At 39.7% G+C, this 13,023-nt stretch overlaps 1 protein-coding gene and 1 pseudogene across 8 annotated transcripts in view; one reads left to right on the top strand and one right to left on the bottom strand.

The window, feature by feature from the left end:
* PARN (poly(A)-specific ribonuclease) overlaps positions 1 to 13,023 on the bottom strand; it is a 203,471-nt gene that overhangs the window by 178,835 nt on the left and 11,613 nt on the right. For 7 of the 8 annotated variants that reach the window (XM_036278939.1, XM_036278934.1, XM_036278936.1 and 4 more), the window contains exons 6-10: positions 11,209 to 11,269; positions 4,415 to 4,580; positions 3,414 to 3,479; positions 2,116 to 2,154; positions 279 to 321 (exon numbers count right to left, since the gene is read on the bottom strand). In XM_036278939.1, coding sequence (XP_036134832.1) covers positions 279 to 321; positions 2,116 to 2,154; positions 3,414 to 3,479; positions 4,415 to 4,580; positions 11,209 to 11,269 — 375 coding nt within the window. The remainder of the gene's footprint in view (positions 1 to 278; positions 322 to 2,115; positions 2,155 to 3,413; positions 3,480 to 4,414; positions 4,581 to 11,208; positions 11,270 to 13,023) is intronic. The other variant, XM_036278938.1, reaches the window with a different exon arrangement.
* On the top strand, positions 8,631 to 8,803 carry LOC118643069 (annotated as a pseudogene).

Below are 13,023 nucleotides of genomic sequence, written 5' to 3'. Positions count from 1 at the left end.
GCCATTTCTTCATGCATATCATCACAACTTTATAATTAGAACATGTACCAACATTTGCATGTATTCAAATTTACAAAGCCTATTTGCTTCCATTTACCCACTGGATCACCATAAAAAAGCTATGAGATAGGTATAGATCAACTTAGAGAGGTTAAATGACTTGCCGAAGGTCACCCAGCTCATAAAGAGCAGGGCCAAGAAGTCAATTCTGACTTTTGATATATCAATGTATCATTGTATGTGTTTAATTGTTAGCCCTAGATAACTCTTGAGGTTACCTTTTCAGTTTCTAAAGTTTCAACATGAATGCCTTTGGGATACCTAAAGACAAGGAAGAAAACATGACATCAGTAGATGAGACAATGACAGCTAAAACTGTAAGTATGTTCAAAGGCAACTATATAGCTATAATTTAATTAAATGAAATAAACGTTATTAAATATGAAATAATTGTTACTATAATAAAGACTTATTTCAGCTATTAAATGTTCCTCTATCTTTGCTCTTAAACACACAGAAATGCATCTGATTTTAAATTAACTTTTTTAGGACTCAGGCATTTTCTGAAATGTCTTACATCACATATTACAGTCACCTCATTACCACATAGTCAAATCATTTTTCCAAATATAATATTGTTTACTTCCTAACTGATTTTGAAGGTCTTATTAGATTGTATGGGCACACACACAGGAGGTTTGAGATGAATAACTGTAGTTTGGCATGGCAGTTTGTACCAGCCAAGAAAAGGGATCTGGAACCTATATGAAGTAAGGTTGTAAAGATAATAGAAAAAAAATAAGTCTGATCAAATGACAGTGACCCTTTCCCATTACAATCAAAGTAAATTTCCAGTATACATGTTACTGGCAGATTCTAGTAAAAGAATAAGAATCCCCAAATTGCCCTGGCCGGTTTGGCTCAGCCGTTAGAACATCAGCCCGTGGACCAAAGAGTCACGGGTTTGATTCCAATTAAGGGCATGTACCTCTGTTGCGGTTTGTCACCAGCCCTGGTCGGGGTCGTGCGGAAGGCAACCAGTTGATGTGTCTCTCTCACATCCATGTTTCTCTCTCTCTTTCCCCCTCCCTCCCACTCTACATAAAGATAAACAGAAAAATACCCTCAGGTGAGGATTAAAAAAAAAATGAATTCCAAACACAAACATCAAACTGTCTAACATTGATGTCCAATTTGGAGGTTAGAGATCCACCTGAAATGAGAATGAAACCAATGGAAACATCCCTAGACAAATACACAAAACTTTAGATACTATTTCAGGGAATTCACAGACTTCCTAAAATCCATCCATGTTCTAACCTCTACTTTAGAAAAAGAATTCAGCTGAGTAATTCCTAGGTCTTAACACCAAACCTTTATCGTATACTTTCAAGAACAAAACACTACACACCCAGAACTTACCAGACAAAGGCAAAGTGATAATTAAAAGAAATTTTAAAAGGCTTTAATGCATGTATTGAAACACAGTAACAGTCTGGCCGGTGTGGCTCAGTGGTTGATCGTCGACCTATGCAACAAGGGGTCACCGGTTCAATTCCTGGTCAGGGACACATACCCAGGTTATGGGCCTGATTCCCAGTGGGGGGCATGCAGGAGGCAGCCAATCAATGTTTTCTCTCATCAATGTTTCTCTCTCTCCCTTCCTCTTTCTGTAAAATCAATACAGGAGAAAAAAAGCAATAACAGGGGCAACCCACTGGGTCCCCTTCCTGTTTCCCTGGCCGGGGAGCATCATCCCAGTACGCCAAGGTTGAGGATTTGATCCCTGGTCAGGACACATACAGGAAATACAAGAAGCAACCAATGAATGCACAAATAAATGGAACAAATAAATCAATGTTTCACTCTCCTTCCCTCTCTCTAAAATCAATTTTTTTAAAAAAAATTTTAAAGCAATAACAAACAAAATAAATTAAGTGGGTATTCAACTTAGAAAAAACCTGGGGAAATAAAATAAGGCACTACACAATAACAGAATGGTCAAGTCACCAAGTACTATAGAATTCTATAAATGAAATGAGAGCTAAGAGATTATATTTAGTTTTTAAATCCTGGGTCCCTCACAGAGTTCTTGCATATACTATAAACACTTACTTCCAGCTTAAAGTCTGATAAATTAGTTTTCTTTGGAACCTATAAAAAAAAAAACAAAGATATTAGTCTTGGCTCATTAAAAGACAATCCTAACTGATCAAGCACCGATAGGGAAAGACATTTAAGACACTTAATTTTTAAAAGAGACTTCAATAAGCCCTGGCTGGTTTGGCTCAGCGGTTAGAGCATCCGCCGACAGAACAGAGAGTTGCAGGTTCGATTCTGGTCAAGAGCACGTACCTCAGTTGTAGTTTGGTCCTTGGCCCCAGTAAGCAGCCAATCCATGTGTCTCTCTCACATTGATGTTTCTCTCCCTCTCTCTCCCTCCCTCCCTCCCTTCCCCTCACTCTATCTAAAGATAAATGGGGGAAAAAAATATCCTCAGGTGAGGATTAAAAAAAAAAGAGAGAGAGAGACTTCAATAAAAGTTACAGGCAATACGCAAACAAAAATGGGCAGGATGTACGAGGGGTGAGGATTCCTCACCACTGTCTTCATCAAAATCTTCTTTAATATTATCATACTACCTTTATATAAGAGGTAGAAGTTCCCGTTTAAGCAAAGTATTACTTCCTGTGCCTTATATAGAGAGAGTTTAAGGTAGACAGATGCACTTAAACCAGTGGTTTTCAACCTTCCTAATGCCGCGACCCTTTAATACAGTTACTCATGTTGTGGTGACCCCAACCATAAAATTATTTTCGTTGCTACTTCACAACTGTAATTTTGCTACTGTTACGAATCGCCATCGGAAATATGTGTTTTCCAATACAACTGTAATTTTGCTACTGTTACGAATCGCCATCGGAAATATGTGTTTTCCAATGGTCTTAGGCGATCCCTGTGAAAGGGTCGCGACCCACAGGTTGAGAACCACTGACTTAAACACTTTTGTGAAGCTAGTCACAAAAATAAAAAGTAGGATGTTTACGCTACCCAGTCCTTGAAACACTAATGTTTTTTACCACAGAAAAATTAAAAGCATAGAAGTAGCCTGAGAGTAAATTCTTCTCTTTTGAAGCCTTTATGCATTAAGTACTCCTCAAGGCTAAAACAATTATGTCACTCTTGAGCATAACTTTAAACAAAAGTTCTACAGTATGAGAAAAAGCACTCATTCAGTGTCTCAATATACCATCATCCCCACTGTATTAATGTTAAAGTTAATGCTTAAATCTTGGGAGCATGACTGAAATAAAAACACTATTTATAAAAGTGTTTTTAGAAGACCAAATATAGCACATGCCAGATCATCCACCTTTCCCCAAAAAGATATGAAAAGATTCATGGCAACTAACCCTGTACATGGGTCTAAGTCCAAGTTCATATTTTCTTCACTTTGTAACAAATCTTCTATTTTCTCTCTGAGGAATTAAAAACATGACTGTCAATACCTTTAAGGAATAAAGTCATCAGCCAACAGAATAATCATAGTCAAAAGCTATCTAAATATAAGAACATATGACAATGTAATTTTACCAAATCATGTTGTAATTTTTTAGTTCAGTATGGCTTAAAGAAAAATAATTTATTTTGGCATATTCTTTTTGTTATTGTTGTTATTAAGGAATTAAAGACAACCCCTCAAGGCTATATCAATGAAAGTGCTTTAAAATTTTACTTCTCGCCATGGCGGGCTTGGCTCAGCGGTTAGAACGTCAGCCTGCAGTCCAGAGAGACCTGGGTTCAGTTCCTGCTAAGGGCGCGTACCTCAGTTGCAGTTTGTCCCCAGCCCTGGTAGGTAGTGCGGGTGGCAGCCACTCGAAGTGTCCCTTTCACGTCGATGTTTCTCTCTCTCTCTTCCTCTCTCTCCCTCCCACTCTATCTGAACAAAAAATGGAAAAATGTCCTTGAGTGACAATAAAAAAAGTAATTAAAATTTTACTTCTCTAGTTAAGCAGTTATATTGACAAGTAAACTAAGCAAGTCTAGACACTCCTTCAATGGCACATTGGCTTGTCAGAAACTTAACTGTGAAAGAAAAACACATGGACATGTTGCACATATCTGAATGGGCTGATTTCATTGTTCCGCCTTCAGAGGAACTGGATAGTGGCTACCAGGCCTTTGCAGAAGGTCTTCCCAGTGACATGTGACAAGTCTAGTACAGTACACAGAATCCTATTTACAATGTGTTGTTGTTACACAAATTCAGATATCCCATAATTAAAGCCTGTCAATCACAACATCATACCTCTTTGTGTACTGTGCATGTGCAGCATAAGTTCAAGACACAGATGTCAGTCCTGCCCCAATACACATTATACAATGCACATTTAATTCCAGTTTGGGAACTTACACCACTTGGTCAATAAACTTCTTCTGATCCTCAGGAATTGTCACAGGACATTTGGATGTGTTAGGAGACACATATGATAGAGCTCCTGCACCTTTGGACTGTAAACGTTTCTCATCATACTGCTCTCTTAACTGTCTTTCTTCTTCCTGATTTAAATATGGAATTCCTAAACATAGTTTTTAAAAGAATGTATTAGTAGAAGTAACCATTTAACATAAAAATTGTTTAACAAAAATACTCAGGAAAGACTCACCATATTTAACTATATCTCAAAAAATCAACAGAAAAAGCAAACGATTTTGAAATGTGTTTGTATATTCATGCACTCCATTCATTCATTCTTTGTTCAACAAATTTTTATTTGGCACTTACGCTGTTCCAGGAACTGTAAGAGACACTGGGGAATCTAACAGTGAGCAGAGTAGATGCATCCTACTCTGCAGTGAGCATCTATTAGCCAGGATGATCAGAGAAGGCTATTGTAAGAGAAGACCCAAAGGATAAGAATGAATCAGACATGCACAGAACTAGGGGAAGAATATTTCCAGCAGGGGGCTAAGTATAAATATACTGAGGATAGAAATGGCTTGGACTTTCCCAAAAACAGCAAGGAAGCTGGTGTGGCCAGAACACAATCAACAGAATGGCATGATGCCAGGTTAGAGAGAGGATAGAGCAAGATTACACAGGCCCTTACAGGCCACAGTAAAAATGTATTACATTTTAAGAGCAATGGAATCCCATTAGAAGATTTTAAGCAAGGTAATTGCATTATCTGCTTCATATTTTTAAAAGATCATTTGAAGTAGGGAAGTCAGAGCTATAAGCAACTGTCTACTGTAATTGTCTCGCTTAGATCAGACAGAGGTCAGTAAACTTTTTCTTAAAGGGACAAATAGTAATAGGTCTCTATTGCAATTATTCAGCTCTGTTCTTGTGGCATGAAAAGAGTAATACACAATGTGTAAATGAATGGGCATGATTGTGTCCCAATAAAACTTTATTTACAAAACAGGCAGTAGGCCATAGTTTGTGCCCTAGCTTAGACTATAAAGATGGGGAAAATGATTTTAGAGATAGCAGAAATACAACCTGCTGATATACTGAAGATGAGGGATAAAAAGAAGAGCAAAATAAAAAATTATGTTATTAAGTTTAAGCTGTTAAAAAGATGATAGAGCCACTTAATGAAGTGGGGAAAACTAGGCAAAGACTAGGTTTGAGGTTTCAAAAATGAAAATGAAAAGCTACTCCTGGGTCCTAACCACTGAGCAGTTGTTAAAGTGTTGGCCTGTGCACTGAAGGGTCACAGGTTCAATTCCTGGTCAAGGGTACACGCCTGGGTTGCAGGTTGGATCCCATGTGTGGGAGGCAACCAATCAATGTGTCTCTTTCACATCAATGTTTCTCTCTCTCTTTCTCCCTTCCACTCTCTCTAAAAAATAAATGAAAAAAACATCCTCAGGTAAAGATGAATAAAAAAAAAAAAATCCTACCTCCTGGATACATAAAATCATCTTAGGGTATATATAAACTTAAAACCTATATAAGTCTATCTTGCAGAAGAATGGTGTTGAGAGAGACATTAAGGCATCATCAGAATATGGGTGATCTTAAAAGCCATGGGACACTAACAAACTTCATAGAAAGAATGGTGGAATTAGGAAACGACATCTGTCAACAGATACTAACACTGCTGAGGTTGTTGTCTTCATTCATTATGAAAGAAACTACCAAATTCATTTCAAGGTTAGGGAAAAAATAAAAAGGAACAATTCAGTAGAGAAAAAACAATAATTCAGGAGAGAGAAGTGCAAACTGGAGGAGCCAGTGCTTCACAAGGAGACAGGGACTAACCGTTAATAGGCGCAGGGACCCCTCTTCACTGTAAAGAACAGAAGAAAGAAGGCTGGGTCCAGATGTGGGTCTGGTGGTAAGAACATACAGCAGCTCTTCTCTGCCTTTTTCTATTTTCACTGAGAGCATGGCATCACGTGGGATGGGAAGTCCGGAGAAAGAGATAGTAAAAAACAGAGAACTGGAAAGGGAATTTCTAAGTCAGAAGAGTAGGATTTTTGAGCATGACTGTTTATTTGAAGCTTGTGATCATGAATTTAAGAATGACAAATTAGCCCTGGCCGGTTTGACTCAGTGGTTGGAGCATCGGCCTACAGACCGGAGAGTCCCAGGTTTGATTTCCGCTAAGGGCACGTACCTCGGTGGCAGTTTGTCCACAGTTGAGGTCATGAGGGTGGCAACCAGTCAATGTCTCTCTCTTCCATCAATGTTTCTCTCTCTCTCTTCACCCCTCTCTCTCCCTCCCACTCTATCTTAAGATAAATGCAAAGGATGTTCTCAGGTGAGGATAAAAAAAAAGAATGACAAAATAGCCCAGCCAGTGTGACTTAGTGGTTGAGCATCGACCCATGCACCAAGACATCGCCAGTTCAATTACCAGTTAGGGCATATGCCCAGGTTGTGGGCCAAATCCCCAGTGTGGGGCATACAGGAGGCGGCCAATCCATGTTCTCTCTTCATCAATGTTTCCATCTCTCTCTCCCTTCCTCTCTCTCTAAAAATCAATAAAGAAAAAAAATTATTTTTTTATAGAATAACTCAGGTGTGTCATGTTTTCCAGCAACATTCAGATGCTCAGAAACAGAGAAGGTAGGAGGTCAGATCCAACCAGTGTTGGGACTTTGCCAGACAAGTGCAATGGAGGGAGAGAGAAGCAAGGGAAAGAAAGAAGGATATGATGAACCATGTGAATAAAGAGGGAAGCCAAGATAGGAGAGTGGAAGGAAACTGATAGTGAAAAAGCAATGCAGGTCAACAGAGTGCTGAAATGAGGTACTGGAGTAAGTGAATGAGAAGAACAGGAGGTAGTGCTCTCAAAAAGAAATGCTGGAAATGGGTGATAAGACCCATGATGCTACCACAGGAGTAGATGGTTAAGGGGAGGTAGAATCAAGGGCTGCTGACCACCTGGTCAAGAAACAGATAAGGCAGAGCATCAATTGGTCATCCTTATGGATGCAGAAGTCACCCAGAATGAAGAGAGGCAGGAATGGAGAGAAAGACATGAGCCAAAGCCAAGGCTGTCAGTGAATGCCATGTCCATGAAGTTAGCAGAAAGAGGGGTGAAAGAGCTGTGTGACAGTTCTGAGAAGAACTTAGTTCCTGAGGGAAAAATTCAAGTAATTTGAAAGTGGCATGGGGCAGCAAGGTTACCTACCACTGACTGGCTGGATATAAAAAGAGAACAGGGAAAAACCACCTATATTTGAGAGGCTGCAGGGAGAATAGTAACAAGAAGTCACCTGGTTCCATTTCAAAAAAGGAAGTCAAAGACACTTCAGACAAGACTACCAGGAGAAAATGGTCTTCATTTATGAAGCATGACTGGAAAGATTTGACAAAGAAGAGAAGTGAAGGTTTAGATCAGATTTAGAATATAAAAAACAGCATGAAGATAAGAATCCTGGTAATAACAGATGGCCTGGAAATCCTGATTCATCAGTGACTAAAATATTCCATATATTCTGACTATAAAACAATGAGAAGAGGCACAGTCTAATTTGGCTCTCTCCTTTAATGAAAATAAAACCAGCCCTGGTCAGTTTGGCTCAGCAGTTGGAGCGTCGGCCTGTGGACTAGAGAGTCCTGGGTTTGGTTCCCACTAGGGGCACATACCAAAAAATAAAATAAAATAAAGTTAGAGAAGGCCTCAAAAACCTGCTAAATGGTAGGTCTGTTTGGTTAGGGAGCAAAAAAAGAAAAGAAAACCATCAGGCTGGAAACTATACTACATCCATATGAATCTGGGTAAAGTAATTCCTTCAAAAGATTTTTGTGCTGCTGCTCAGTGGTTAGAGCATCGGCCCTTGGACTGAAGGGTTCCAGGTTCAATTCCCAGTCAAGGGCACGTTGTCTGGGTTGCAAGTTTGATTCTCAGCCCCAGTCGGGGTTGTTCAGGAGGCAACCAATCGATGTGTCTCTTACATCAATGTTTCTCATTCCCTCTCCCTCCCTCCCACTCTAACTAAATATCAATCAAAAAATATCCTCAGGTGAAGATTAACAAAAAAAAAACCAAAAAAACAAAACAAAGATTTTTTGTGTTTATTCCAATATAGTGCTCTAAATATATTTGGAACTTGTATTTTATAATGGCTTTCAGAATCAAGTATGAGCTAAAAGAAAAAAAAATTATGTTATCGCGTCTTGGCCTTTTGGCTAAGATCAAGTGTAGTATCTGTTCTTATTAGTTTAATATCTGATACGTCCTCGATCGAAGGACATTATATTAAATGTATTTTTGGAACAGGGAAATGAAATAGGGGCTCGCTTCGTCCACTCCACGCATCGACCCGGAACAGTGAACAAAAAAAAAAAAAAATTAAGTTATATACCCAAATTGTGTTACCCAGTTGGTTCACCCACTATGTTAAGCAGTTTGGACTCCAAAACTTTTTAACATTTCCAAAAATCAAAGTCATCAATAGAAATCATGATGCATCACCACTGAAGCAATTAAAAAACAATATGGCATGGGTTCTAAAGGCCTCCCAGGAAGACCACGCTGAGGGGAAATGAATTTATTTGAAGTCTATGTTCTAGTACATTCACTGAAAAAAATCTCCTTCCTTCCATTATTCAATAATTCTATATTCACCATAGAAAAGACTATAATTTAGGAGAATAATTAAAAGTAGTTATTGACCTTATTAGCAGTAAGTGCTTAATACTGCTGATAAAAACCAAAGGTTTTCTCAACACTGTTCAGGAAACGAAAAACCACTCTGGTGTGCTCTAATATCAAACATGCACTCATCAGATATATAATGGTCAACCCCTGATAAAGAAGAGGAATCATGCCATATACCAAGGGAATGGAATGAGACATGGTCACTTTCCTCAGGGTACTCAGCAGCCTTACCACACCAGCAAGTATAGTACAATCTGTGCAGGCTTTTTTTCTCCCAGGAGAAAGAGAGAAACCTTCTCCAATTATAAAACAAGCACCAATAAGAAATGGAGTTTTTCATTACAGGATTACTGGAATACAGCTACTTTTTATTTTTATTTATTTATTTATTTTTTTATCCTCACCCGAGGACACTTTTCCTATTTTTTGTTCAGATAGAGTGGGAGGAAGAGAGAGAGAGAGAGAGAGAAACATCAATGCAAGAGAGACACATCGACTGGTCACCACCCACGCAACCCAACTGGGGCTGGGGACAACCTGCAACCAAGGTACGTGTTCTTAGCAGGAACCAAACCCAGGTCTCGCTGGTCCACAGGCCGATGCTCTAACCGCTGAGCCAAACCAGCCAGGGCTACAGCTATTTTTTTTTTTTTAATCCTCACCCAAGGACACATTCAGAGAGCGAGAGGGAGAGAGGGAGGAAGAGAGAGAGAGAGAGAAACATCGATATGAGAGAAACACATTGAGTGTTCGCCATCCACACAGCCCCAACTGGGGCCGGGGACAAACTGCAACCAAGGTACGTGCCCTTAGCGAGAACCGAACCCAGGTCTCTCTAGACCGCAATCCGACTTTCCAACCGCTGAGCCAAAATGGCCAGGGCTACAGCTACTTTTTAAAGTACTATATATCAGCCTGACCAGTGTGGCTCAGTGGTTGCACCAAGAGGTCACCAGTTTGATTCCAGGTTGGGGCATGAGCCCAGGTTATGGGCCAAATCTCCAGTAGGGGGGCCATGTAGGAGGCAGCTGATCAAAGTTTTCTCTCGCCCTGACCGGTTTGGCTCAGCGGTTAGAGCGTCGGTTAGAGCGTCGGCTTGCGGTCCAGAGAGACCGGGGTTCGGTTCCTGCTAAGGGCACGTATCTCGGTTGCAGTTTGTCTCCAGCCCTGGTTGGGTCGTGCAGGGGGCAGCCACTCGATGTGTGCCTTTCATGTTGATGTTTCTCTCTCTCTCTCTCTTCCTCTCTCTCCCTCCCACTCTTTCTGAACAAAAAATAGAAAAATGTCCTCGGGTGAGGATAAAAAAAACAAATAAAAAGTTTTCTCTCATCGATGTTTCTCTCTCTCTCCTTATACCTTCCTCTCTCTAAAATCAATAAAAAAAAATTTTTTTTTAAATAAAATAAATTACTATATCATACCATTTGTCTCACTGAAAGAAAACAGGGAAGCGTTCCCCACAGGCGCTAGATAAGTCACATATAGAATAAACTATGAATAACCATGTTATTCTATGTTATAACTATGTATAAGTAGTTAATTCATAAAATAAACTATGAGTAAACTCCACTCCATAAAATCAGGAGTTTGAGAGGCTTCATTAGAGTCAAATGAAGTTGCATCTACTCTGCTCTTCAGTTCATAGTTGACTAGGTTTGAGGGGAAAAAGGCACAATAAAAGATTTTTAAACTATTAAAACTCTAAGGCTGCACCCTGGCCAGTTTGGCTCAGCAGTTAGAGCGTCGACCCACGGTCCAGAGAGACCCAGATTCAGTTTCCACTAAGGGCACGTACCTCAGTTGCAATGTGTCCCCAGCTCTGGTTGGGGTTGGGCAGGAGGCAGCCACTCAATGTGTCCCTTTCACGTCGATGTTTCTCTCTGTCTCTCTCTTCCTCTCCCTCCCTCCTACTCTATCTGAACAAAAATGGAAAAATGTCCTCTGGTGAGAATAAAAAAAAACACTCTAAGGCTGCATGTGAGGTACTAGAAATCTGAGATTCTGTCTCAGACAGCAAGCACAAAAAGATCATTCTCAACTAATTCCACATTTAGATATTCTAAAGATAAGTCACACATAATCTTACCATTGTGAAAAACTTTATTGAAATCAAATCCTTGGCTTGCTAGAAAGTCAATGCTTGAGCTCTGAAACAAGAGTAAACAGAACACACATTTTAGTGATTTTAGTGGCAGGTATGTAAACAGAAGTGAAGAAGTAACTCAGGTGAGTAAATGTAGGCAACTAGGCAAGGAACCATCATGCCAAAGGTCAGAAGACAAAGGATTTCTATTCCCAGACTGCCAAACAATCCATTAACTGACTTAAACTATCTGGGCTCTGCTCCTTTATACCAAACCCAAAATTTTGAGTGGATGTTCTTACATTCAAGATCAAAATAGACAAAAGTTTCCAGTAATAAGACTTATTAAACAAACATCTCAAACCTAGGGTGAGTCGAAATATTTAAGTAAATTTAAATAAAAACAATAAGTAAATAATATTCTACAATGGACACAAGAATGGCAAAATCACAAAGTTCTTACTCAAGCTGATGGAAGAGTGGGAAATATTTCTGAAGCTACTCTAATTTTAGTCTTGTTTTAAGTCTGCAGATGAAAGGGCAATGCAATTAAAACATTTTAATCTGATCCTTCACAGAACTACCCTTCCTGAACTGTACTTGGACATTATACCAACAGTCTAGACTGAGGGACATCATATTGTCCCTTTAAACTCATTACAGTAGTCACTTGAGAAATATGATTAAAGGCACGGTTTTCTATATTAATGATTTATTTGTACTAATAAAAGGGGAAATGTTCTGAGGTCTCTAGTCTGAGTAAAGATGAACCTGTTCTTGAGCCCTGGTTTGTTTGGATCCTATAGCCACAGATTGTGTGTTTCTCCCTGTTCTTAGCTGGTAGGAAGCCAGAGACAAAGAGTGAAACTTTCTTTGGCATAAATCCTATGTTCTAATCATACCATAGTAATCATATCTGCATTCCTCTTTTCTTCCAATTTTTCATTTACTTATTTTTTAAATCTTATGACACCACATGTATCTTTATTAGCCAACACAAATTCTTTTTCAAATACAGTGGGATATAAAAAGACAATTTTAACTGCTCACCAACACACACACTTAGGTACATATACATCATTTTCCATTATGTCCAAGTTTCCTATGATTTGAAACAAGCAATCTTTCCCCCAATGTCTTTGTGTTCTGAACCAAGATCTAACATCTTCTGACTTGGACCACAAGCCTCCTTCTGTCTCCCATGCCTGAGTAGTCTTGTAATTCTGCCCACCTACACATTCCATTACTGACAGAGGCACCGAAAGATGGAGTATGGAAAGGTGATTTTGTCCCTCCTGTCACTAGACTCCAAAACATCTTAACTTCCTTCTCTTTAAAAATCTGGAGTCGTCATGGCCAGTGTGGGTTAGTTGGGAGGAGCGTCATCCTGTCCACTGAAAGGTGGCGGGTTCAATTCCCAGTCAGAGCACATACTTAGGTTGCAGACTGAATCCCCGGTTGGGGCTCATGAGGGAGGCAATCGATCAGTGTTTCTCTCTCACATCAGTGCTTCTCTCTCTCTCTCCCTCTAACCCTCCCTTCCTCTAAGATTAATAAAAAAAAAATTTTTTTAAATCCAGAGTTGCCCTAGTTGGTTTGGCTCAGCAGTTAGAACATCGGCCTGTGGACTAAGGAAACCCGGGTTCGATTCTGGCCAAGGGCATGTACCTCAGTTGCGGTTCGTTCCCAGCCCCAGTTGGGGTCGTGTGCATGGCAACCAATCAATGTGTCTCTCTCACGTCGATGTTTCTCTCTCTCTCTCTCTCTCTCTCTTTCTCTCTCTCTCTCTCCCTTTCCCACTCTGTCTGAAGATAAATG

This window comes from Molossus molossus, unplaced genomic scaffold (assembly GCF_014108415.1).
Source record: "Molossus molossus isolate mMolMol1 unplaced genomic scaffold, mMolMol1.p scaffold_m16_p_3, whole genome shotgun sequence".
Taxonomy (NCBI): domain Eukaryota; kingdom Metazoa; phylum Chordata; class Mammalia; order Chiroptera; family Molossidae; genus Molossus; species Molossus molossus.
This window is presented reverse-complemented; position numbering and strand designations above follow the sequence as displayed.